General features: G+C 40.1%; 1 protein-coding gene across 3 annotated transcripts in view; it reads right to left on the bottom strand.

The window, feature by feature from the left end:
• Positions 1-1,786: 1,786 nt before the first annotated feature.
• Positions 1,787-26,854, bottom strand: part of PDE4B (phosphodiesterase 4B) — a gene marked incomplete at its 5' end in the record, with an annotated part of 592,264 nt that continues 567,196 nt past the window's right edge. For 2 of the 3 annotated variants that reach the window (XM_079919229.1, XM_079919230.1), the window contains 9 exons: positions 1,787-4,102; positions 7,044-7,226; positions 7,938-8,060; positions 8,170-8,324; positions 10,320-10,419; positions 12,199-12,363; positions 12,505-12,603; positions 13,845-14,023; positions 19,518-19,611. In XM_079919229.1, coding sequence (XP_079775355.1) covers positions 3,737-4,102; positions 7,044-7,226; positions 7,938-8,060; positions 8,170-8,324; positions 10,320-10,419; positions 12,199-12,363; positions 12,505-12,603; positions 13,845-14,023; positions 19,518-19,611 — 1,464 coding nt within the window. In that variant the 3' untranslated portion in view covers positions 1,787-3,736. Of the gene's footprint in view, positions 4,103-7,043; positions 7,227-7,937; positions 8,061-8,169; positions 8,325-10,319; positions 10,420-12,198; positions 12,364-12,504; positions 12,604-13,844; positions 14,024-19,517; positions 19,612-20,240; positions 20,322-26,854 lie in introns of those variants that run through there. The other variant, XM_079919231.1, reaches the window with a different exon arrangement.

Raw genomic sequence — 26,854 nt, 5'->3', positions numbered from 1 at the left:
TTTTACAATCTGGAAGGCAAGTAGTGAGCAACAACAGCACATTGTAAGCTCCTGGAGTGCAGAGCTCCATCTTACTCATTTCTGATCCCTACTTGTCTCTGTACTTGAACCAGCGCCTGGCCATGATGGGTGTACAATGTCTGAAGATAGCTGGGGTGAAAGAAAGCTGTTATGGTCTGAATGTTTATGTTTCCCTAAAATTTGTATGCTGAAATCCAAAACCCCAAAGATGATGTATTAGGAGGTGTCACCTTTGCAATGTACTTTGGTCATGAGTGTGGAGCCCTTATGAATGGGATTAGTGCCCTTGTTAAAGAGGGTCCAGAGAGATCTCCAACCCTTTCTACCAGGTGAGGATACAAGTGAGAAGGCACCAGCTATGAAGCAGGAAGTGGGCACTCACCAGAATGTGATCATGCTAGTATCTTAATCTTTGAATTCCCAGCCTCCAGAACTTTGAGAAATAAATTTCTGCTGCTTTTAAGCTGTACAGTCTGGAATTTTGTTATAGCAGCCTGAATGGACTAAGACAAAAGCCTTAGCTACAAGTGTGCTTCTCTCTTCTGGAGCAGTGGTTCTCCACTCAGATTACACATTAGAATTACCTGGGGAGACTTTAAAAATCTGATGCCCAGGGCTCTACCCAAGACCAATTCAAACAGAAATCTGGGAGTGAGGATGGAACTCAAACATCAGTATTTTAAAAAATATTTATTCCCCAGATGATTCTAATTTTGCACCAAAGGTAAGAACTACTCTGTAGGAAGAGACCTGCAAATAGTTATAAATATTTATAGCTCTAGATATTTTAAAGTCACACCTGTGGCTATTCTAACCAATTCACTTTTGTCACTCAATCTGTAAAAGCTCAGAGACAGTGGGGTGCAATCAGAAATCAGGGATGGTGGCAAAGAGCTATAAATACTAGCTCTGGAACCAGCAGGCAAGCTGGTTCTGCAACAGTGGCTCACCTTCAATTGTCTTTAAAAAGAAATACAGTAATTTCAGTTTGTTGAATGGAGTTTTTCTAGAGCAGACCCCTTCCTGTTTCACGAACCACTTCCTCCTGTGGTTAAAATATCATGGGCCATCCACTGATTCTTATTTGAAGGCTTTCTCAACACACACACACACACACACACACACACACACACGCACATGCACACGCACACGCGCACACACACACACACACACACACACACACACACACCCACCTTTCTCAGGATAAATTTTTTTTAAGTTGACTTTTTCAATGAAGCATTATTTTGTTTATGATATTTACACAGTTCTTTCCAGAAAGAAAAGCATAACCATATGATCAACAGGAGACTCCATGGATCACTGAGATGACCATGAGTGTCAGCCAGCACTCCTTGCATTGTGCTTTAAGGTGACTCTTTGGACCTCAGATTCTTCATGTGTCAGATGAATCAATGGGACAATCTGACTACACTAAGCTAATGTTGGACCATCTGACTACATTAAGTTAATGTGCTATGATTCATTTTTCTAGAGGACCCAGCCAAGTTGGAGATTCCCTTTATTCATCCAGTAGATTAAACTCTTCAGATTCTTAAAGTGCCTTTGTTTCTTTTAATTCACCATCTCCCTTCTCATACCACTGAGCTAGTTGAACGGTTGTTAAAAAAATAAATGTTTCAAGCTAGGGGACTTTTTGGACACAGATTATGAAACTTTAGTTGTGATGCTGGCCAAGCAAAGTGGGTAGTTTTCTCTGTGGGGTACGGTAGGAGAGAAGAGGAAAAAAAGATCTGCTTTCAATGCGTCAGAACTAACCACAAAATAATTGGGCCTACAGTCTAATCTAATCATGCTTTTGTTTATTCACCTCATATAAAAGTCTCTTAAGAATGCATCTGAGCACAATATATAATAATACTATAACATACATTGTGAGAAACTTTGGAAAACAATACAATGTCCACCTGAAATAAGCAGTGTTCATAGACATACAAACCCATTGGTCATGCACATTTGTGCCATTTCTTGAACTACTGAGTCACAATGCTGAACTGAAAGCATGAAATAGATTTTACAAACAGAGACTGAAGCCACTCAGAGGCCTAACAAGTGTTATCAGAAGCTTCACATTTGCATAATTTACTAAGTCAGTTCACATTTTATTATAAAATTCACATTGTTTTATTGTTTTCTTTTGTAATTAATTGGAACATGACATTCCTGCTTAACAGCAGGCAGGGGGCTTCCTCTTCAAAGTCAGTAGTTTGGGGACTCTCCGGAGAACCATCTGTGAGTTGCTTGTTAAACTGAATGTAGTGTTTCTTGTTAAACCGAAGCCACAATTATAGTAGAACCCAGTTAAAACTCAACTCATGTGTACAGATTTGGATAAAACAGGGGTAAAAACCGCATCCCACTGCCCCCTACCCCTATCAAACTATACAAAAGTAAAAGCTCAATAGAAACCATTAGTATCTAATGTGAGAATCCCGTTTCCAAAACAGTTCATGAAGGGGTTGAGCAGTATTAGCAACTCAGACCGGGAAAAGGGCAGACCCAACTGGTGAGGGGCCCGTATGTCTCTCTTCAGCGATGTTCAGGTTCTATAATAATACACAATACAAAACGTTACAGGAAAAGTCGTAACTCTTAGGCAGAGTCTTCTACACAAATTGAACACCACCGTTGGCAGGCAATGTTAGATATATAAATTAATAACTTACAAAACATTACATTATATACATTAAGTAATAAATACACGGTTATAAACAGAAACGGAGGTGATAGCGCGGAAGGCAGTGCAAGAGAAAGACGGCAGCATTAAACTGGAAATGGTGTAACTGGTGTTAGCATGAAGAGGGGTGCAAGAGAACAGGATGGGGACTGTGCGACCCCAGTGGCACAGGGGTTCGGGACCCGACAGGGTAACTGCTCATGAAGCTGAATTCTACACAGATTATTACTGTGAACAACATGACTACCCCTTAGTTTGTTCAACTTTATTCTGTTTACAGCAACAAAGTGCAACTCTAGAGGAGAAAAAATACTGTTGGAAGCAGGCAAACAGAGATACTTTATAAGGGCAACTGAGGAGTTGTTTGGGACCATAGGAGAAGGAAGTTGAATGTGGTTAGAAGCGTAGCCTTTCTATTTGCAAAAGTAACTATAGTCAAGTGAAAGATATTGCCCAAGAAAGGAGGAAGACCATTTTCTTTCCTTTTTTTTTCCCCCAGAAAGAGTCAGAAAAGTTTATGTCAACTTTGAACGTTTATCTGTGTAGAAGTTAATACTAAACTCTAGGTATTCAACAGGCATTTTAAAGACGTGAAAATGTTTTACAAAAAAGGCACACAGGTTGGCAGACAAGGGGACAGGTGAGCAGATATAGAAATGACATTATTAGTCAGTCAGTTCAGTCACTAGAGGGGACAGATTCCCAAAACTTAGTGCAGAAAAATCTCTCAGTTTTGTGTCTTCCATTTTCAAGCCATTCGGTTGTGATGCGAACTTGGCCTCCAGAACCACAGAAACCTTCAGCTCTCCACTAAGCTTGCAAGCAAGGCAAGTCAACTGTGGAATTTCCTGAGCTGCTATGTGCTTCCCGGTCTTGCATTCTGGCTCCAAACTCAAGTAACTGGAAAGGCCGGGAGGCCCTTGTCCCGTGCAGGCCTCGGCCCCCATGGTGGGCTGGCCCTACCATACAGCTGGCATGCTTGTCAAGGGTGGAATGTTCATCTCCATAGGAAGAGGGAGATTATGTGTCAATCGGGGACTTGTCTTCTGTTGTGATGTCTACATCAGTCTCTCCCAGTGAATCCCTATTTTCCGGATCGATCACACAGAGTGTCTTTGTGTTGCTGAAATAGTTGTGGCCCTCTCCTTCTTTTTCGGGGCCTTCAGAATCCTCCTCTTCGAGGGTCAGTTCAAATTGAAACTTCTCCATCAGACCCTGGCAGTCTCTGTTCTGCTCGTCCAGTGGTGGGGAGGGACTCTGGGGTATCATGCTCTGATACCAGTTCCTGTTATCTTCTAAAGTATCCAGAATGTCCTGGGCATCAGGCTGTACCAGGTCCGCCCAGGTCTCCCACAGCGGATGGACAATGTAGTCGATGAAGCCCACCTGGAGAAAAATAAGGTTACACATCTGTTATTGTGATGGGCCCTGGAACACCAAACAAGCCGTCCTGGTTTGCATGCAAAGAAAGAGCCACAACAACCCAAGAGAGGTCAATAATACTGGAATCTGTTATTTGAGTACCTACTATATGGTGCATCCCGCACTGAATGCAATATATACATTATCACTCTTAATCATGCAGAGTAAGTATGGTTATTCACCATTCACAAAGGAGGAAACTGTGACTCGTTGAGATGAAATAATTTGTCAGAGATCACAGAGCCAGTAAGTGGTGGAGATGGGACTCAGTCCCAACTTTGTCTGATCCCAAAGCCTGTGTTGGTCTCACTAGAACTGATTACTTTTCCTCTGACGTCTGCCAGGTAAGAAGTCTGGCTGTAACCCTGGCTGGGAATGACTTTGTCACTCCTTGGATTCTGTGAGTCATTCTCTGAAGAAGGAAGCTCCAGGTCTACTGAGCTCTGACTCAACATTCTTTCCCTGATAACTTTAAAATATGCCGCGGTTTTAAAATGAAAGGGAGCCGGCCTCGTATGACTCTGAGATGTCTCAAGTTCTGTGGAATGTTTTTGGTTTGTAGACGACGTAGGTGAAACACTTGAAAACACTTCAAGCCCCTAAACAAACAAATATCCCCTCTGCAGACACGTCTGCAATTGTTTTAGATCCAGAGGGCATACCGTCATTTCCATCAGGAGAAAGAAGGAAAAATAAAGACAATTAAGCAGTTCCTTTGCTAGTGTTCCTGTGAAGAAATATGAAGCTTATGGCTCTGTTATGGTTTACACAGGGGCTATGCATCCTGCATGAGCTGGCTCTGTGGCCTTATCCTGACCTTTCCACTGTGGGACAAACAGGAAACATTGGGGGTGGGAACAGGCTGAGAGAAAGAATAGGCACTAGTTGAATGAGGGAATGGAATTCCCCTGTCATGGTCTGGGGAGCTGGAGAGATGCTGGGTCGGGATTCAGGGGTAGATGAGCAAAGGCAACTTCGGTGCACCCACGGGCATTACATAGCTGTCTTTCCACACTGCTGGCAACTTCCCTTTATTAACATTCTGGATTTGGGCCAGTTATTTAACACATCAAAGTTGTACCGTATCAAAGAACCTGAGTCGTATGTGACTTTTATCTATCTGTTTATCTATCTATCTATCTTTTCTCTGGTGTTTCCCTAGCCTAAACAAACAGAATTCATACCACAGTCAGGGCATCTCTGATCTGCACTGATTACAAGAACTTCGACTGTGGATGATTCAGATATTTCTCTTGCTTCCACCCACTCCTCTTTCCTCCCTTTTACTTCCTTATGTATGTTTAGTGGTTTTTAGAGACTATTTTCAAGGTGTTTTCCAGGGACCTGAAAAAAACAAGCTCAAGGCAATGGAGAAAATTCCATCAGCTGAACACACTGCAGTCATTTGCTTTCTTCATTTGTTCTGCTTCTGCTAAATGTTCAGCACTTTTTTGAAAGGTAGCCTCTAGTTGCTTATTTCCTAGGCCCTGGGACGAGAGAACTCTACAAATCAAGGGCTTCATTGCCAGACGACTCAGACAATGCTCACCAGAGCCCATCTGTGGGAAATACCAGGGTGGACCACAACATCATGGAAACAGTGAGACCTGTTCTCAGTGATGGACAGTGAATAGTTTTGGGTGGAGGGTAGCTGGGTGAACTGGACCAAGAGGACAGCTTCTTCACCTGACACACTGGGGAAATACCTGCTCTGTCTATGTCACAAGGCTGTTTGGAGGTTCAAATGGGATAATGTATGGGAAATGTGTGGAAAACCACACAGAACATCATATACATACAAAACACCACTGTTGCTAACAAAAGGGCAATATGCTATTTAATTAACTAATTCATGAATATCTTGTTCTAATTAAGGCATTAGGGTATTTGAATTGGCCCTAACTTTATGTTATCATGTGTTTTTATGGCATATTAGACCTTCAGAGCACTTACAGATTTTAAACTCATTTGATTGGGTTTCTTTAAAAAGCAACACAATAATAATTGCAAAGGAACTATACATTGATATTATAACTACATGTAAATTTGGGAGTAGAAGGTAGTGGGGAAAGAGGATAAACACTAACAAAAAGTACTCTGAATGCTTTTGTGATAAAGGCCTTGGGCAGCCTAGAGACACAGTCTTAATCATGACTGCCTGGCTCAGGTAGTTTGTTGTCCTGAAAAAAATAGCATCTCAGCCGGCCCTGAAGCCTTTGTAAGAATATCGATACTATCTAGTGCTACATATTTTGCAGCTAGCGGCATCTGGGGCATTTCTGCATCTCCCTGCCTACAGTGTAATGTCCCCCCAGTCCTTAGCACACAGAGAGTTTGTAGCTTTGGACACAACCAAAAGATGTCAGCATGCTCTCAGAAGTGTAGACGTGACCTTGGAAGGGGACACAGGACAGTGCTTCAACTATGAGGCAGAGAGATGTGTGGGAATGAGATTCATCACCTCTGGTGATGGTAGCAGTGTGCATGATTATGGAGAGACAACGAAAACAGGAAACAAGGGTGAAAAGCAGAGGTCCTGGATAAAGACAGAGCTGGGGGAAACCTAGAGGGATGAGATGAAGGAGACAGCAGCATTCAGTTAAATCAGCAGGATTTGTTAAGGTCATAGACAATGATCTAAACTGAGGATACACAGTCCAAACTTTGATGGATTTCTGAAGACTGCTTTATCTCCTCGTTGTGAAATTGAGTGTAATGCAGAAGGCGAATGAGTCATGAGCATAATGGAACTAAATAAAGTAGTTGCTTCCTTATAATTTCACACACACACACACACACACACACACACACACACACACACATTTAAAAGAAAACAGCTAGAAAGAGCCCTCCAGTTCAACCATCAGCAGAGCTCACAGAAACTTTGAAACCTTATATTAGATACCTGGGATTTTTCCACGGAAGCTGTGTGCTTATCACACATGGGGCTAATCTCCATTCCCCTCTCCCGCTCTTTGTCTCCCTGCTGGAAAAATTCCTCCATGATGCGGTCTGTCCATTGCCGATACAATTCCAGGGACTTGGTGGGGTTACTCAGGTCTGCACAGTGTACCATGTTGCGAAGGACCTGAAATCATCAAATTTTGGAAATCCCATAAAATGAAGTATAAATACTACCAGAACATCTCATCCCTCTCGTACTAGTACACTTGGTACCAGACCCAAGAACATTTTAGTTGCATTATAATTATGGTGCTTGCACCAAAAAAAGCAGGATTACAATGGTGCTGGCCAGAGTTGGTTATTTACCATTATAAGAGTCCCCAAAGGAAAAATATGTCTTCTTTGATTGACAGTCATTGAATTAAAAAACTGGAAGGGACATTAGAGGTCAGATGCTGCCATGGTTTCTTCTCCTCAGTTTGGAAAAAATGCAAAGAATTACTCAAAGTAGATGTCTTCATATTTTCCACTTGTGGAAAGAGGAGACCAACTGAGGGCAATTTGTATAACCAAAACAGACCTAACAAAGTTCAAGTCAGTGGGATTTATGTCCAAACATGAGCCTTTGGGATCAGCAGTCACGTATACCCTATTATAAAGAGATTTTGCTGTTTATTTTTAGAATTAAGCAACTCAATAAATAGGGTTCTGTTTTTCTTCGTAAATTAGAGAATCAACTTGAATGTCCATTTTCCTTTGCTCGTTCTTAAAATAAGCCCAAAGCCTTAGTGGTAACCTAGGACATGCAACTAAGTAAACTTGTTTTTCTTTTTCTAACTGCTGCGTCATGAATTTGGTGTGGCTTTGTGTTAAATCAAAGGCTTCTGTCAAATACCTGTATACGATCAGTATAGTTGTCCAGGAGAAGAACGCCGGAACTTGTAACTTTCTTTGTTTCTACCATTGTCTTCAGGTCTGCCAGCAGGCTCATGTGTTTGGACATATCAGTTGCTAAGACCTGAGGTTAAAAAAAAAAAAAAAGGAAACTCTCAATAAACTCAGTTTATCAAGGAAATGGATTTTCTCTTCCAGCAAAAGTGAGGAACACAGGGAGACCAAAGTCTTACCATGTCAATAACCATCTTCCTGAGTGTCTGACGCTGCTTCTTGGTGAGATTCTGGAAGATGTCACAGTGTTCTTCTTGGAGCAGTTTGAAACCCACGGCAAGGTGATGGTTTTCCAACACAGATTCATCATTATACATCAAAGCAAGTTCTGAATCTAATAAACAAGGGAAAATGATGATTTAATAAAAAGGGATACAATTCAAACTGTGGAATTACCTCAGTGTGAAATCAGATCTAGTTCTCTCCATATGATCTTAAGAACTAAGACCCCATATGTCATTTTCTATTAGAGCAGAGTCTCCCTCTACAAAGAGAAATAGTCAGTTCCTAAGTTAAAAAAAAAAAAAAAGTTTCCAGTAGATATTAGCTCATAAACTTTCTCTTTGATTAAAAGTCACAGTATTTTTAAAATGCTTTTTTTCCTTTTCACTTCAGATGAAGAATTTGACATTTTAGGTAAGGGCATTCCCAAGCAATTAATCCTATTTTTATCTCAGTTTGTAACTTCCCTTATGTCTTCACGAATGTGTGCTTTGGAAAAAGAACAGACTGAAAATGCCACTAAACCTCACCCAAGGTATTAAAATTTTTCACATTATCTCACTTTTTGATATGTTTCCCAGCTCCATCAATTGTGAGTTTTGGATTTTCAAAGAAGATAATGGTGTGAGTGTAAAATTTCACTTTATCCAAATAATGTAGCTCTTTGGAGCTTTCTGTAAATATGGTAACAAAACAATAATTTTTTACAACAATCTTGATATCCCAGTTTCTGCCCTGTGGCCCTATACAACAGAAACTGCATTATCTAGTTACCTAAACTACAGCTTCTAGCCTGCCTTTCACACAGAAGAATCACAGACAACCTTTGTTAGGCAGCACCATGGTCTGCAATTGAGAACATGGTCATCAAACTCATGAAGCCACATTTTCTCTTAACCAAAATGATAACCAAGTGATGATAATATGTTACTAATTGTAGGTGTTGTTACTCATAAACCATTGCTTTTACAGTGTGCTTTGAGTTACATCTTCAGAAAAGGTGGTGGGATATGTGATGTCGTTTCAGCACTCTTGCCTTGTTCATCCTGTGATCAAGGGCATAGCTCTGCAAGCTGGCTTTTCATGGTACGTGGCTTTGGCAGAAAGACCATTTTTCTGTGTGAAGCTAACTGGCCTATATATGGAATGGTTCATGACATCACAGTAGACCAGCTGATATAACCCACACAGACAAGCAGCTGCCCAAAGTTTACGTTCTTTCGGTAGAAAAACAAGGTAAAAAGCAAGGTACCTCACACTTAGTCATTCAAATATCCTGATGATAAAGTATGATAAGGGCTCTTTCACAGCAAGTAGCTCCAATATTTCTTAAAACTGTCAGCACTTGATGTTAATCTTGACCACAAGATAACCAGTATTCTCAGAAGAAAAAAGTACTTAGATTTTCAGCATTTAGAAGTGGTACATTAACTGGGAAAAATCATGGATTTTCATTAGCATGGATACTAAATATTTTGAGCATGACAAAAGCTTTGAGTAGGGCTTGGGATCTTAAGGATGGGCCAGCCCTTGAAGGTCGCTGAAGTCAGACCAATCCATACTACAGACCAGTGCATAATCAAACCTATGAAGCTGGAAGACAGTGTGTGAGACTTTTACTGACCCGACCCTCCATCCTGAATTGTGGAAGCTTTTTCTTGGAGTCTTATTTCTATATGGAGGCTCCCGTGCTCAGATACAACGTTTGAACCTGCTCCCTCAGTAGAGAGGGACACTAGTGGGTCACCATGCTGTGTGTGAGAGCCCTGCATAATCCTAAAAAATCATTACCACATTATTCCCAAGCCTTTCCGTATCCTTACTGGATAATTCCACATGTGTTACTCTTTCCTCACATATTGCATTTTCCAAACACTGAGTACTTTTTATGGCTCCCCTCTGACCCTTTCCAAGTTCTCCATGCAGCTCAAAGTGATGTTGCTAGACTGGACACAGTATCCAGGAAAGGTCTGACCAGTTTGAGTGGAATGGAAGGATTACCTCATTATTACCCTTATTATTATCCATAATGAAAACATCAGGAGGAAAAAAATGAAGCAGTGACTCATACAATTATCTCAAGTGACTGTTCTAGTGGCGAACTCACTTGTGTTGATGAGAAACTGATTGGAGACTCCAGGATGATCAACGTCATGAATAGCAGCTGCAAAAATGGCGGCCAGGATTTCCAAATCTGTGAAGACGGCCTGCAGGGCAAAATGAGTGCACTGAACTCCACGTTCCATTTGCCTATCCTGCTTAATTAGTTTCATACTAAGGTACCCCATTTCATTCTTGTTGGGAGAAAGATGGTTTGTTGATTTATACAATGTCTCAATATACTATTTTAATTAAATGTAGATTCTGTCCATCATCATAAGGTCTCTTATGTGAGAGGATTGGTGGTCAGAGCCCATGCCCACATCGAGCCTGCAGGCTGAGGCTCGGGGAAGGCGTTAGCACAGCGCTCATGGTAAGAGATCAGGTGGTACCTGATATCTGTTTCTTGGATAAGTGGTATAACAGGATGGTGCTTATGCAACACAAGCACCTCAGACTGGCTCTGCTCTGATATAAAAAGCTTCATATGCTTTCAGGCTGCATAACTAAGGCCAAATTCCAGATTTATAAGCCTGCCAATAAGTTATTTCTTAAAGCTAAATTTGTAGCATGGTCAGAGCTTTCACACATTTATTCATTCATCCATTCAGTCAATACCTATCCACTCAGTGATTACTATGGACAAGATTTGAGGACATTTCTGAGAATTGAGACCTAATGCCAACTGCTCAACTCCTTCATGCCATCCTGTGAAGCCTCCCTCCTCTGCCCCTACCTGTATGCAATGATTTAAACCTAGTATTTATTTAGGTATAAATTGCTTCTGGCTGAAATGTCTTTCATCATTCTCTGTGGTTACTTAAATCTTCTGATCCTTCCATTCAATCTAATTATGCAAGGACACATTGAACTCTCCCTTCTCTAAACATCTGTGGTTCTCATGCTCAGTTTCCAGCCACACAGTAGGTAACAGCAGCAGACAGTTGATAAACAGTGTTGGCCCACCGTGAGATACTGACACAGAACATAAAAATAATACTGTTTTTTTTTTCCTTCAGGGCTATAAAACAGTCTTAGCTTCTTGGATTTCATTTCTCAGAATATATGGAACCCAAGCAATAGAGTTGGGGTCAGTTTAATCTTTCTTCACCTTCCAAGCTGAATCTGCAGAGGTGGGCTTGGCTAGGGCGTGGCCAGTCCCTTCCCACAGTGAGCCTACACATTTTGGAAATACCTGACCACCACTGCCATCTGTCAAGGAAGAGCATGGACTGCTGTACCCACTGGGCTGCTTATAGTGATATATACAAATGCATTAATCTGTGAGAGAAGTAGTCCCAGCCACCTTCTAGAGAGATGTCTAACAAGTTGGAAAGCTGTCCCTCTTTGCTTCAGCATTGTTCATTCCTCAGTTCTAGATTTTTCAGTTACTTTTCCTTCAATCCATAGAACCAGTTTTATGAATTCTTAGGCGAATAAGCTTATGGATGCTTATTCTTAACAGGAACTATATAGAACATTTTATATTATATTTCTGTGCTATCCCTCAGAGGACCTGGGATGGTGTAGGCAGCTCAGATCAGCACGTGCATACTGAGGATATACTATATACTAAATGCTGAACTAGACACTTATTAGGTACTAGAGATACAATGACAAATGGAGCATCCTATTAACTGCTTGATAATTAAATAATTTTTCCATTGTAACAGAGGTAAAGGAAAGGTTACTCTGATATGAGAAAGCAAGTAGAAATGTCATCCATTTATATTAATAACCCAATTGATACATGCTCTACATAATAAAGAGCCAGTTCCAGTATGCACAAACATCTAATTACATTATTTCTATAAATATATCACATGTTGTATGGCACTTTTTAAGGAGGATGGGCAGGGTATGCAAAACAGATCATAACTACTCACATCTAAGGCTGGCGTAGAAAGAAGAACATGGGTTGACTGGGCTACATCAGCAGCGTGTAGGCTGTTATGATATGCCACATCAGCATGGTAATGGTCTTCTAAAGTCATCATGTAGGTAACAAAGGTGTCAGATGAAATTTTGAATGTCTTTAGGAGGTCTCTTTCCTACGCAGCAAAAAGGATTAGAAAACAACTAAGTGGATGTCCATAAATGAAGAAAAACCAAATCAGAAAAGTAAACTGGGATGGAAAAAAATCATAAAGAGCATCTAATTGGATAACCAACATTCACTCCTGTTTACTCACCTGGAATATGGCATACATGATGCATGTTAGGGGCCTATTGTGTGAATATCCAGCCACATTGAAGATGTTAAGGCCCCATTTGTTCAGGTCTTCCAGCTCCTATATCAAAATTAGAGAAATTTAGAAATAAGGACAGTTTTGTTCACATGCCTCATTATTTTTATTTATTCTGGGGACCGGGGTTGGCTAAGTCTTTAGAGTATCTATTTAGAGTGTTCTGGTTGCATGAACGTTTGAAAATGGAATGATCTGGGAAGTTGAGTATCTTCATGCTGTTTAGAAGGTTCTGTACATATTTTTCAGAAAAGGGAGAATGTGTGTTTATTGATAAATTTTGTTTCTGACCTCTAATTTTTTGCCGTATGTCAGTCCTCAGTCAATGTTTCTTTCGGAAGTAGGTGCAAGTGATTAGAGATCATTCTAGCCCCATTTCCCTGTCTCTCCCCTTCTCTGCTCACTGGTCCATGAGTAACAGCTAGAAAGCAATCTCAGGGAAACTCCGCTGCCCTTTGGTTATTATCACTGAGAGCCATGTCAAGGAGACTTAGCTGCTAGAATGTGTGTAAGTCAACTCTGATTTAGTATAAAAGGTCATGAAGATGCTAGTCATCCATTACATCCTAGAGCTCCTGCGCCACAGAAAGACTTGAAAGAAACATCATTCCATCCTGTGTTGTGGGATTATTCCCAGATTATCTGATTAAAGGAGCAATTTATTCCATTATTAATTACTGCCCAGAGTAAGGGATCCAGGCTCTCCCCAGAGGCTTGGCCCAATGTGTAATCAACCTTCTTCTAATGACATCTTTCAGACACTCCCTCACTGAATGTTCATTTGTTCTCATTTCATATTCTCACAAGGCCGAGAGAACCTCAGCAGTCACCTTGCACGGCCTCCGAGAGGAGGTATGAATTCTTTCTGAGCCTTCCTCCACTAATAGGGTTTGGGCTCAAGGGTCAAGGCTGTCAATTTCTCTCATTTCTTCTTCAGCTCTGCCAATCAGTTCAGATATTCTCATCGGTCCTTGGCATACAGTCTCTGAAATATCCTCTGGGGTAATTCAGTCCTGTCTATTGCCCTCACCTTGGATTCTCCCAATATGTGTTCAACAGGATTCTCCATTCATAGGTTAATGGACCCAACTCAGGACAAAATATGGTCCTTTGGTGCAGAAAAAGGGCCTTTAACTAGGTGTTCAACAATGGACAATGGGCTACATCAGCCTCATCATACTATTTAATAATAAAGCAAAAGCGATCACTGTTTTCTACTAGGAGGTTTTAGACATCTGCCTGCTATAAAGCAGAGCTACACGAGCACACACCCAGCTCATACACACCTTGGCTAGATGATCTTCATTTTCCGTGTTGACTCCAAAGCGTGAGATACTTGTATTATTTAAGCTTGAACTGTGCATCAGTTTTTTCACTCCGCTTATCTGTGTCATGAGCTGTTGCTTTTTCTTTTTCTCCCTGTCTTTCTGGGTGGGAGATGGAATCTCCACGTCATTCTGCTTGTCTGCAACAACACAAAAATAGGTTTTCCAGTCCCTGTGTGCCAATGAGAACCCACTGCAATATTCAAAAACAACTTGTAACGGTCTATAATGGCTGGCTCATCTTAGGAAGGTCTGTCATAGCATTATCTCACTTGATCTCCAGGACAATCCGGTGATACATGATTTTATTGCTAAAGCAGCAAACTGACGTCCAGAGGAGCTAAATAAGTTGTTCAAGAAGTGGCAGAGGTAGAACTCAATCCCATGTCTTCTGCTTGATTTGGGACAATTACACTCATACACTTTCAAGGTGAGGCATCAATATTTATATGTAAATTTCTTATTAAAGTGAATAACTTGTATGTTTGTAAAAACAGAGAAGGTTCATGTAGCCAAGCCCAGGTTAATAAAAACAGGCTTTATGTTTTGCTCACTTTATTATGTTTGTAATTATTGTTTAATTTAAAAGATCCATGTAACAGTAGCTGGGTTCAGTTTAAATGAGTAGTATATATGTTAGAGAAATAAATGGCTTCTAATCTTCAAATGATTCCTCTAAAGCCCTGGCTTATGACGATTTGAGGTTAAGAGGAAGACTGTAATTTCAGTTTTATCTCATGCCTTGTGTCTATAAATTCTGCTAGTAAATAATAACAATGCCTCTCATTGGTAACAGGCATTACATTGATTAATGTAATTGTGCTTATTAAATATCTATAATCATCTCATTTAATTTTTAAAAAAATTCTGCTACAAGATAAAAGGAGGGCTAGGGTTAGTGAGAAAAACATATCTACCTGCTCATAGAAGCTCCTTCTTCTATATCATGCTATTAAAAATATCAGCAATCAAATATTCTATTTCACTTCTCAGGGAGATGGATGGATCCCGAGTCCTTCTGAAAAATGCATTAACTCTCTCAGGCCACAGGGATGCCTGTGAATGCACTGAGGCAATCAGTTATTGAGGTGCTCTACAGCTACTTCATTGAACTAAATGACACCCTGTGGCTGAAAGAGTTAATGCAGCTTTCAAAAGTTCCTACATTTATCTCTACTTGTTTCAGCGAAAATGAGTCCAAAGACAACTTCTCTATTTGAAAATGACACATTTCCAGATGGCCTGCTGGGATCTAGATGATTTGCTTTCAACTCTTGCAGTTGATGGCATAGTCACACGTTCTCCCTGGAGACCTCCGCCTGCTCACAGAGCCCTGTGGACAACTCATCAAAGCAAAGTGAGCACAGTGAGGTGGAAGCAGCTGTCCTGGACCCTTGGCACCTGGCTGTAGGGCTGGAGCAAGAGATTTCTCTATCCCTAGCATCTCAGTGCTGTCTCTGGGTGCCCCCAAGTTCCTAGATTCATCAGCCTATGACTCTGCCTTAGGGAGGAATTTTAGTGGTCATCCCAGTTAGTTCAGGGGTTTCCAACCTAGTTCAGCATCAGAAGCACCCAGGGAACTTTTGAAAAATACAGATTTATGAGCCCCACCGAGTCCTACTGAATCAGTGTTTTTTAAAAATCTTCCCAAGTGACTTTGATGATCAGAGTCAGGTTTGGGAACAAATAATAATCCCACATGTTCATTTTTCAGATGAAGTCAGCAACTTTCCCAAGCTCAAAGGGCAATTCATTCAACAGATATTTATTTCACAATCATTTTGTTCCAGACGCAGTGATTTAATAGCTTAGAACCCAGGCCTTCAGGTTCCCGTTAAAATCTCTTTCTGGTCTCTCAACCTTTGGCATAAAAACTATATATGACATTACTTTTGAAATTACTTTTCTCCCTGTCACTTCACTCCTAATAATGACTACTTTTGCTAAAATAAAAGGCCACAATAGCCCCTGCGTTTCCTAACCATCATTCTTCACCATTCTTCATGCCTGGTTAACGAAGCTGTTAGATTCTTCTGTGCCAATGCAAATATAAAACCTCTAGTGGGACTAGCAGCTTTTTCCCTTTGTTTAATTAAAGATTCCCTGCAACAGCGAGAAATTGAGCCGAATCACTACTGTGTCTGGAACATTACGATAAAGAAGAAAGCCATTATCCACAGAGAGTGCCATTTTGACATTAATGGGTGTTTCCCTATGCAGGCATTGGAACAACTGATGGGTTTCCCTATTCTGAATTTCCTCTGCTCAATGCTTAGCCAGTCCCATGCAGAAATAACCTGAAACACACACTCAAAGAATCATACTACATGCTTTGTGAGTTCACATTTACAGAATGGTCAGACTACAGTGGGGAAAGAGTGGAACAGTACCAAATAAATAAATAAATAAACAGATGCAAAAAACGTCTCATCAAAACTCTGATAATGGCGGCATTGGAGGTGCTTTTCTTGCTAGCTTACAGCATTTAATCATGCAAAATTCCTGAGTTCTCTTCCCTGTGTCTTGAGAATTCTATGTTCCAGCTTTGGAGACAGTAAGTCGGGGATTTAAAGGGGTGATTCTTCTCTGAAAAAATATCAACGAACTTGTAATGTCACATCTAAATATCTTGCTTTAATCTGTGCTCCTTCCCCCTGGGTCCTTTACTTCCTCCTGTACCAGCAACCCGAGCCCATTAACCTGTATGAGCATCACAGAGTGCCTGCACTGATGGTCTCTTGCCTGCATGTCAGCCTGTCCATCTGGACGCCATCCTTTTAAATGGAAACAATACAAGTTTCATACATTCCCCGCAGTGAGGGATTTCCCTCCTTTCTGGATGACACATTTTAACTTTCAATGACTCTTACTGAGATACTGCTCTTCAAGTTTAACTGAAATCAATAAGGTCTTCCCATTTTGTGCTCTTGGAGATGGTTGCTGTGCTCTGACAAGAGGCTCTTATATTACTGGAAGCTGTTAACACATTTTTAGGTCCAACAATCCTGATTCTAAAGACTTTTCTCCATAGATTACATCTATTACTGAAAGGCGATTTTCTTCTGACAGCCTAATAACCTTTCCTAGTTAAAGAAGTGACAGGTATTTTGATCTAGGAGTCAAGAGAGTGAAGTCATAGTTCTGGCTCAGGAACATTTTAGCCAAGTAATCTTGGTCAAGTTACATAGCCTTCTGGGCCTCAGTTTTCTTTCTTGGAAAATGAGGGAACTGGATGAGGCCATTAAGGTCCCTTTCAGATCTGACATTTTGTGAAGAAGGCTTCATGGTCCTCCAGGAATACTCGCCATGCTCACAAGACAGGACGTAGAGTTCCATGTCCTGCATTTGCAGTTTGGAGACAAGCTTTGTTTGTTTGCTTTTTAAGATTATCAAATTGTAAGCCTACAGGCTATTCCAGAGAATCCAGGTTGCCAGGTATGTCTTAGCAAGACTGATAAACTCCATCCATATAGAAAGTTAGAGCTGGAATAGACAGAGGGTGTCATCTACTCCGGTGTTCCCATTTTACAGTTGAAGTAGCTGATGAATCTTTTGTTTATATGATGGATTTTTTTCTCCCTAAATTTTCTCAAGAATATAATCTGTCTGTCTAGTCTGTTTGGTTGGGTCTACCTTGTGTGTGCACATGCGTGTGCATGCAAACGCACACACACAGGTGCACCACCCTCCTAATGTTGAGTGTGTAAGGACTGAGGTTCTAACAACCTACCTCAAACCACTTGTTGTTGATAATTTAATTTTGGGGGGAATAATGAGAAGCCAAATGATGGTTTTCCTCAAGAGCTATGCCTCCATAGCAACTGGAATATTCAACAGAGTTGACAGTTACCCGTTCTTGAGATGCAAAGTGTTGAAACTGAGAACTCATTTTTATTATCTTCTCAGCCTCCTCACTTGATAGCCTTTGATGCTAAAATAAGAATAATTGGTATACTAAACTATTCTCATGGTCCTTGGCAAGCAGATAGTGAGAGGCTACAAGCCAAGAGGATTGCTTAGGTACAACCTTGGATGATGAAGGGCTCAGAGACTTCCTGCAGCTTTACTCCAGTGGTCAGAGTCTCTTCTGAGACGACAGACAAGCCCTGATATTTTAACATGCAATGTTTATGAAAACAAAAATGAGTCCTTGCACTTATTGATTTTATTCTTCTTTCCCACAGTCATTAACCTGGAGACTGTCCCTAAAACAGTCCCTAGCTTATGAAAAATAATTGGGTGTCATACAGATGGACAGGAGAAGATGCCTGCCTTCAACAGAATAAAGGGGGATAATGGAGAAGAAAAGGATCAGTACACAACACTTTCTGTTCAATTAGATTCTAGCTCCTCTTGGAGCTAGGATATATGAAAAAAATCTTCTCTTTGTTCTCTGACAAAGGTTGCCACAACTGCCGCTGGAGAAAACCAGGTGCTGCAGACACCCACATACTGAAAACAGTCGGAAAGGCACTTGTCAATCACGCCAATGCCCACTGGCCACAGAGTAGCGCCATGAGCTTTCCACTAGGCTGATCAAAGATTGATCTGCTGATAGCAGGAACTGCTTCGGTATTAGAGAAACAGAATTGATTTTTTAAAATAAAACTAGAAGAGGTATGTGTTTCCATAAGACATCAAGGCAAATGCTCATTGATTTAAGGATATGCAGCAATGCCAAAAAGAAGGGAGGTGTAATATTCAGCTGTAAGAATAGGTCATTTCCCTGGAAAGTGGAGTTCTGCTAAATGAGCATAATTCAGTGGTAATTGAAAGTCAACAGAATCAGAGTCTAAAGGCTACCCAATTCACTCTGAAGTACAGATTTGCAGGTTCTGCAGGCCTTATTCAAGAAAAATACACAGCAGAATGGCTTTAAACATGAGATCAGAAATTCCTCGTAATCAAACAGGATGCATGACAGTAGTTGAGAGGCACTGATGCAAACCTTTCCTGTCAGTGACATGTGTTAAAAGACTATCAATGTGAAAGCAGAGACTGATAGGTAAGTATCGGATTAGGAAGATAATGATGCTGCTTGCAGAAGGCTAACTCCTTCAGAGAGGTGGAGATTCTTTCTGCCCTCCCCCCATGTATCGTTAAGAAATACCTTAGCAAAGCAACAGTCAAATTATTTCCAAAGCTTATTATCATGGGTCAAATCACCATACAGTTCTCCAGCCATCTCTCGCAAAGCATCTAAAAGGAAACCTTTTGCTCAAAGCCCAGTTACTGGAAGAATTTAAAGAATACCATGTCACAGGAGCCAATTGGAGTTGTCCCTAAGGACTGGATGATTGAACCCCCCATCACCCACCCCCCCCTTTCAGAGGTCTTGACAGAGATGGAAGTGGGTGGGTAGATAAGGAGTGACCTGAGGTCTATATAAATTTAATTAGCCCATAATAAACTTGTCTCTTTGATGGGTATTTTCATTCATTTTTTTCACAACACCTTACAGCTTATTTCTTTTTTTATGTTAAGGATTGTCTTTAGTTCTTATTTTAAATGGATTTGTTTTTCTGTCACTTAACCCCATTCCAAACTCATATAGTGATGTTCCTGACAGGTTGCAGAAATTAATATTAAAAAAAAATCTCAGTTATGGAATAAGTTTTCCAGTGAATATCTTACCTAAGAAAGTATTTGAAATGTATTCAGACACCTGGTTCCCCGATCGGCTCATTTCTGAAAGGTGTGTCAGCTCCCGGTTCAGCATTCTTTTGAACTGTTTATAAAGAACAAAAACGTATTAACCACCTAAAAAATAGCAAATTATCATTTTAGATGTTTCCAACTTTATTAAGAACCAAGAGACCGAGTGAGCAGACATCATTAGATAAATGATACCGTTTCTACAAAATACAATAATGTGAAATTATTCCAACGTCACTTTAGGGAAAAAAGGTTTTCTTAAGATTTCTTAGAATTAACATCTGATTTCTTTTGAAGATGCAAACATAGGAAAAGGAATTTTAACAGAGGTCAAGATCATTTCACTTAAAAATGTAACCACATTTTAAAATACGTTTATTGGAAATTAACGCTAAAATATAATTTGAGTTAATAACCTATACAGTGAGAGGTGATTAAATGTGAAAAGTTTAAGGGAAAACAAAAGAAAAGATAAGCATCCTTTAAAAATAGACACGTGTAAAAAGAATAGGGTTAAAATACAACACAGTCTATTTAAATACAATGTAATATAACATGCCCCTATTTCACCATAAGCAGCCTCAGTGGGCTAAGTGATAACACAATTAAATCATTACAGAGGTTTTCTACTTCACAGAAAACATACACATGTAAATGTTTCACATTCTATCAAAGACACATAATGGAATCAAATTAACCCACCTTGATGTAACCCCAAGATACAGATAACAAATAGTTTGCCTCAGGCATTTTGGAATGCACTCCTTGCCACAATCCACAAAAATCCCTTTGAAAGAATTCACAGTTCTGAGAGAGCAGTCCCCAAAGGATCGGGAAAGCCTTGCAGATTCAGTGGTAAAATAATCAGAACTTATGATAGACAAAGCCTCCGAAATTTAGGGCATTTTCTAATCCAAACAAAGCCCATCTTCGCACTCCATTCTTGCAAGAAGCCTATGTTCCCTGCTTCTTCCCTGGCAGAGAGAGTAATGAAATCAGGACGTGCACGAAGGTGCAAAAGCCTGTCCAAATGCATTCAGCTGGCTGGTTTGCAGCACTTATGAATTATGAATAGTCCTGGTGGCCGAAGGGGTTTCCACTCTAGATTAGTCCTGCTCAGCTGAACTCTGCAAGGAAGGAGCAATTCTTCTTTCCCGAGGGGATGCCAGACTAGGAAACACAGCCATCTTTTTAAAAGGAGAAGATTAAAATGGAGGAAGCCCCATGAATATTTAAAGCAATCCGAAGTCGGTACCCTCCCACATTTCATCTAGGTGTTCTTCACCCTCTCTCCACTGCGGAGACCAGGACACTGCAGACGCAGCCTCCGTACAGAGCTCAGCCGCTCTAAGGGTTCCGAAGTGATGGTGTGTTTGATTAATTTACTTTCCGAACATTAAAAAAAAAAAACATTGAAAAAGCGAGAACTGTGGCTCTTTTCAAACTAGGCTTTCAGTATACAAGAATACTTTTTAAGCTAGCTTTTGGGGAGATTTTCTGCACACCAACGGCGTGCCAGTGCATTTAGACTTCTTTCACAATGAAACGAATGGGAATAGAATTAATGGATTTTGTTTTAAAAGTACTTCGTATGCAGAATATAATTTTCTGCCCTCCATCAGCTCATTAATATGCACATGAGACTGCATTCGACAAATGAATTAAACACATTTAACCTTTCCATCTAGGATCTGGAGTGAGTTAGGAAATACAAGCTATCGTTTGCTGCATGAATGGAGAATTATTCGGGGTTATGAAAGACTGTGCTGTTTTGGTATTTCAGTGTTACATCTTCTAATTCATGCTAGAAATATTTAAGAATTAAATTAATTTTTATTTTGTTTTTACAATCTGGAGCATGCTGAGGAAGTCTTTCCTATAGTCTCTCTCTCTCTCTCTCTTTCTCTCTTTCACCTTGTCAGCTTTAGAAAGATCACAAGCAAGAAGAAAGTCTGAGACTAGAGCCCTGCAGTGGGATTCCCTACCCAGGCCCATCCCACTCCCCTCCTTCTCCCTCCTCCGTTACCCCACCCCTGGACTCCCAGGAGTTCAAGTACAGCACGTTAAAGAAATAGCGAAGCACCATGGCAACAGTCTCCGCACGCAATTGGCTCTCTTTCCTGTGAGGCACTCCCCTTTCAAATCAGCATCCTGCACAGACAATGGCTTCACTTCAAGCATCCAGGCTCCCTCATGCCACTGCCTGTGCCCAGGAGACTAGGCCTTTTGAGGTGAAGCCAATGCAAGTCAGTATTGCCGTCCTTTAGCTCACTGCTCTATGCATTGTCCTCAAAGAGGCATGCACAGTCACCCTCTTTCTGGCGAACCCTGCTGGTGTACGTGTGGGTCTTCCCATGATATAATATGTTAGTAACAGTCACCAGAAATCTCTGAATTAATCATTCAGCTAGTGTGTTTTACTTATCGAGCTGCTCTGCAATTTGAACTCCAGGTGAATCATGTAAGTTCTAAGTTGTTTATTTTTTTAAGACAAAACTGCTGTCATAATAGCCTCTCATTTTCAGTTCTCAAAAGACAGGCACTTACACTAAAGACTCAGAAGCTGAAAAAGACAGGTTTCTGTGCTCTGATGGATCAGCTGAATTTTGGCAAAGAAGCAAACTTTACTCGGAGCATCGCAAAAAAATGTCTTGTAGAAAGCATAGAGACAGATGGTTTTTTAAATTATGTCTCTGCACTAGACTTAGCCAAATGTAACATTCAAGCAATCATCCTCATTTTGGTTCCTTTGGTCTCTTGGAAATACTTAGGAAGATTTTGGAGTCAATCAGGTTCGTACTAGTTGAATAATGCCATTTCATCTCATGTATTTGGTAAATATTTACTGAACCCCAAAATGTGCCAAGCAATGCATTAAGGATATAGCAGTAAAAAAAAAAAGAAAACAAAAAACTCCCCCAAACAAACAAAAACACTTTTCATGCTTTTAATAAGCTTTCATGCTAATAGAAATAGTCAGATATATTAGGTCATGTTCGTTAACCACAACAGTTACTGTCTGCTGAGGCTGGGGCTAACTCTTTATTAGCTGTATTGACCTTTCAGCTCAGAATATAGGAGCAGCTAGAAATTCAATCATAAAAGACTAGGAAAGACTTTCCTTCTTACTTTTTTTCTATCACCTCCCATTGCCACAGGATCCTGTTGGTATACATTGTCAATCAGTCCCAACGTGGGCACAGGGAGGTGGCTCTAAGCCACAGGGCTGAGAATAAACCAAACTCCTCACCTTTCCTGCAGAGCTCACAGATGGGTTAGTGAACTCATGTAAGTAGTTAACAGCTGAAAACTACCTCTCTCCTTCTCATGCCTAAATTAGTTCTCCTATGAGCCTTTTGCTAACGGCATGACAATGCCACCAAAACCCAAAGTCATTTTAAGGCAACCATAAAACACACAACATGATGAAGTAAGCAGATGGAGGTCACTCAGTGTCAGAAACTGACCCAGTCCTTTAAATGTTGCTTAGCAACAGCCTTTGGTTTTTCCTCCTCCATAAGGGAGGGTCCAACCACATTGACTAAGGCAATCACTGCTCTCATCATAAAGCATTTATGAAGGGCCCACTTATATTGGGCTCTGTACAAACTAAGCAAGGCAGACATGGCCTTGGAGGAGCAGACAGGGTGTATCTTTTACATTCTAGTAATGCAGAGTCCAATTAGTATGATTAGTGCTGGCCTGTGTGATGAGACACGTCAAGGAACGGAATAGCTTGTGTTTGAGGTTAAGGCTACGGAGACAGTGGGGAAGCTTGGCTTAGTGGGGTTTTCAGCGTCTGATTCCCATATGGGAGTTGTTTCTGTTGAGCCAGAGGTAGTTACAATGTAGTAGACGAATCTAGACTTTCATTCTCAGCTCTCGATAACAGGTAACAGTCTGGTGAAGTCACCTTAGCTCTCATATACAAAATGAGAGTGGTGCATGATTTTAGGATCTCAGCCCAAACCTGTCAAGATTCTATGATAAATTTTGTGGCAGCCTCCTACCATCTGGACATATTATTTACCGGCAAGCAAAATTTCCCAGAAAACAAAACTCTCTTAACACTACAGAGAAAAACAACCCAAATCGGAAATGCTTCAGTCCAAAAGAATAGGTCACCAACAAAGGAAGAGAAGTGGCTATCATCCCTCCAGAGTTTTATATTCTAAGACCCTTGGAGTCTCCCTGTCTTCTTATCGAGTTGGGTATTCAGTCGAGATAAGAAAATTAAACAGCTCCTGAGGTTAACTGTGGCCCCAGGAGTTACGGGATTGAAAGGGAATAGACATTATTTACTTTCTCAAATGCAGTAGAGAAATCCACAAACAGGAGCACACTATTTCAAAGACAAATGTGTCTCTACAACCTAAGGTACACATATCCTATTTTTCTGTTAAGAAGCTGCCTTCACAAGAAAACCCTGTTAGAGCTTACCTAGAAATAATGTCCCCAGAGGAAATGGCCAAAGCCCCTTTTCAACACAGACAAGCAAAGTTTGTGAATGAACCCTTAGTAATACAAATTCCTCCAGTGCTTCCTTAAACTTACGCCCAACACTAGATTCATGAACACGGCCAGAAGTTAGTTATTTTCTGAAAAGGGAAAAAGATATCATTCTCTACTTAAATAATTCGATATTGTTTGCCTAGCATATATCTTCTGTATAAAAGCATATGCGAATTTTTTTGAATAGGCTACCTTTAATAGTGGGAAGTTACTTAAAATATATAGAATAGCAAAAGCTGAAATTGAATACAAACATTTTGTTTTATGGCTTCAATTTTTCTTTGGCTTCAATGTTACTACGTACAGAGAATATTTTCTTCCGAGCCAATTTCTCCTGAAGGGATGGAACACTTCATCATTTTTCTATATTTCTCATCAGAGGACTAGTTTGGGCTTTGGGCAAAGATCCACAGTAAAGCTAGAAACTCCCCTGAAAAGTTCTTGTTAAATCAATCACACAGGAAGGCTGGACTAGAATGATCTCGGAAATTCATCCTGGTTCTAAAACTTGGTGATTCTGTCTTTCTAAGAATAAAACCATCTAGAAGAGTAATAATACAAGGGACTAGTATCGAGCACATAACAGACCTACTTTTAAGACTAATCTGGACTTGTTAGGGGCTGACCTGGAAATCACGTAAGAGTGAATCTTCAGTGATCAAAAATACTCTTCAGCCTATCAAAGGCTAGAAAAAGCAGGCACTTTCCTCTCATTGATAACCTTAAGATAAAGTAAGTAGATGAAACCTGCAGATGAAAAAAAAGGTGCCCCTGAGAGGAAGACAACCTCAGGAGTCACCCTTGTGGGTGGCCGTCTGCGCAGAAGCCCATCTGTGAGACAGGCGCCTTATTGTGTGAGATCTTCCTGTTTTTGCAGAACGAAACAACCGCCAAAGTCATTAAAGTCACAATGACTTTATTAGGGACTACATTTTGACTCATATTTTACACTTGGTTAGTCATAACTTAATAAGAATTCCCGGGCATGAGAAAAAGTGAAGGGGCTGAAAATTCTGCCTGGAATCACAGAATGCTAGTAGTGGTAGAAGGAGGTTGAAACTGCAGTGGCCGGCCCAGTTTAGTGAGAAATGGAAGTAAGCAAGCTCGTCTCTTAGTTCTGGCACTCACCTGATGTGTGACCTTGGGTAAAATGAATTAACTTCTTGGGGCCCAGTTTCTGTAGTTGTAAAATGGCAAATTTATCAGGTTCTTTCTCATTTTGAAAAACATTGCTTCTTCCGTATACCTAAGTTTACATATGAAGGAACGAAGACCCAAAGAAGAGAAGGACTCGAATTCCTAAACACCTACACTTTCCTTTGCAAAATCTGATTTAAACAACAACAATGGGAATATACTGTACTTTTTCTAAACCCCTTTGTCACACTCACAAGTCCCACAATTCTTAACATTTCAGGTTATCCGACAATGCATCTCATCTCTTGTCTCCTTTTTGTCTTTCCCTATGAACTCTACCATCTATTTGAAACTTGATGTCCAATTTCTTTAATGACATATTTGTCTTATTTGAGAGGCAAATGAAATTGAACTGAGTTGGTAATGGGGTTAAGAAAGGAATAACTTGCCATTGTCCATTAATATCCACTTAACTGGACACTATATAGTTCCATGATGGGGCATTCTAGCAGAAAAGTTCTGCTCTATTACTGGAGCAAACCCCTGGTGCTCCAAGGTGCTCGTTCTAACTGTCCATGCGCCAGATCAGAAAGAAATGCATCTAAACGTAGTAGAATTGAGTGATTCTCTTCTTAACTGTCCAGTGATATAATAATCCACAATAGATATGCAATGAAAAACAATCATGGACATCTCTACCATAATTCTGTAACAAAACATTGGCATTTATGATGAAGCTAAAAGAGAGTAAATTCCATTTGCTGGTTAGAGGACTAGTATCTGTTCAAGAGACATTTTAAAAGTCAAGGTAGGGACAAACCATTAGTGCTTTCATACAGAGAACTGAAAAAAAAATCAAAAGAATTTAAATATAACTTTGAATATAACTGCTCTACAACTTGATACTAGGTCTTGAACAGTTCTCAAAATTATTACCATAGTTGTTTCTTTTTACCCAACCGTCTAGCTATGCTCTTTGCTGCTGTCTCTTTTTCTCAGAATTTCTGGAAACTTTTCAAGAGGAGATATGGCACACATTATTGGGATGCTAAAAAACACGGACTTTTCCTAGACCCAAAGTAATCCCCATAAAAATATTTAGAGAAATTTCTCATGAACTAACATTCCCCTAACACTGAGAGTTGCTGCAATGACACAGTTTAATAGACAAAAGACACTATATTTATACCCAAAGACTTATATTTTCATTATGCATTTTAACTATATATACATATATATGTATATATATGTATAAGTTATGATTTATAAATATAGTGTGTGAGTATATATATGTTTTCACATACGTAGGGTTTCTAGATTTAGTAAATAAAAATTCAGGATACCCAGTTAAATTTAAATTTCAGATAAACAACAAATGTTTCTTTTTAGTATAAACATGTCCCAGATATCACATGTCCTAAATATCCCTTAAAGAGACTGGATTTCAAAGTCATACACTCATAATGTGTAAGGTTTAGAGGTACTGTATATTTTTAGATAATTTAAAATATTCAAACTTGTTCTTTTTGACAGAAGTCTTTCCTTCTGATGAAAAACACCTGCAACTGTTACTGAAGCTTAACAGTTTCATTTTATGTACCTGACTTTTCCCTTTTAATATGGTTGTTAATAGTGACAGACCCCCAAAAAGGTACTATGACAGACTG

The sequence above is a fragment of the Stenella coeruleoalba genome (assembly GCF_951394435.1).
Source record: "Stenella coeruleoalba genome assembly, chromosome: 1".
In the NCBI taxonomy this organism is placed as follows: domain Eukaryota; kingdom Metazoa; phylum Chordata; class Mammalia; order Artiodactyla; family Delphinidae; genus Stenella; species Stenella coeruleoalba.
This window is presented reverse-complemented; position numbering and strand designations above follow the sequence as displayed.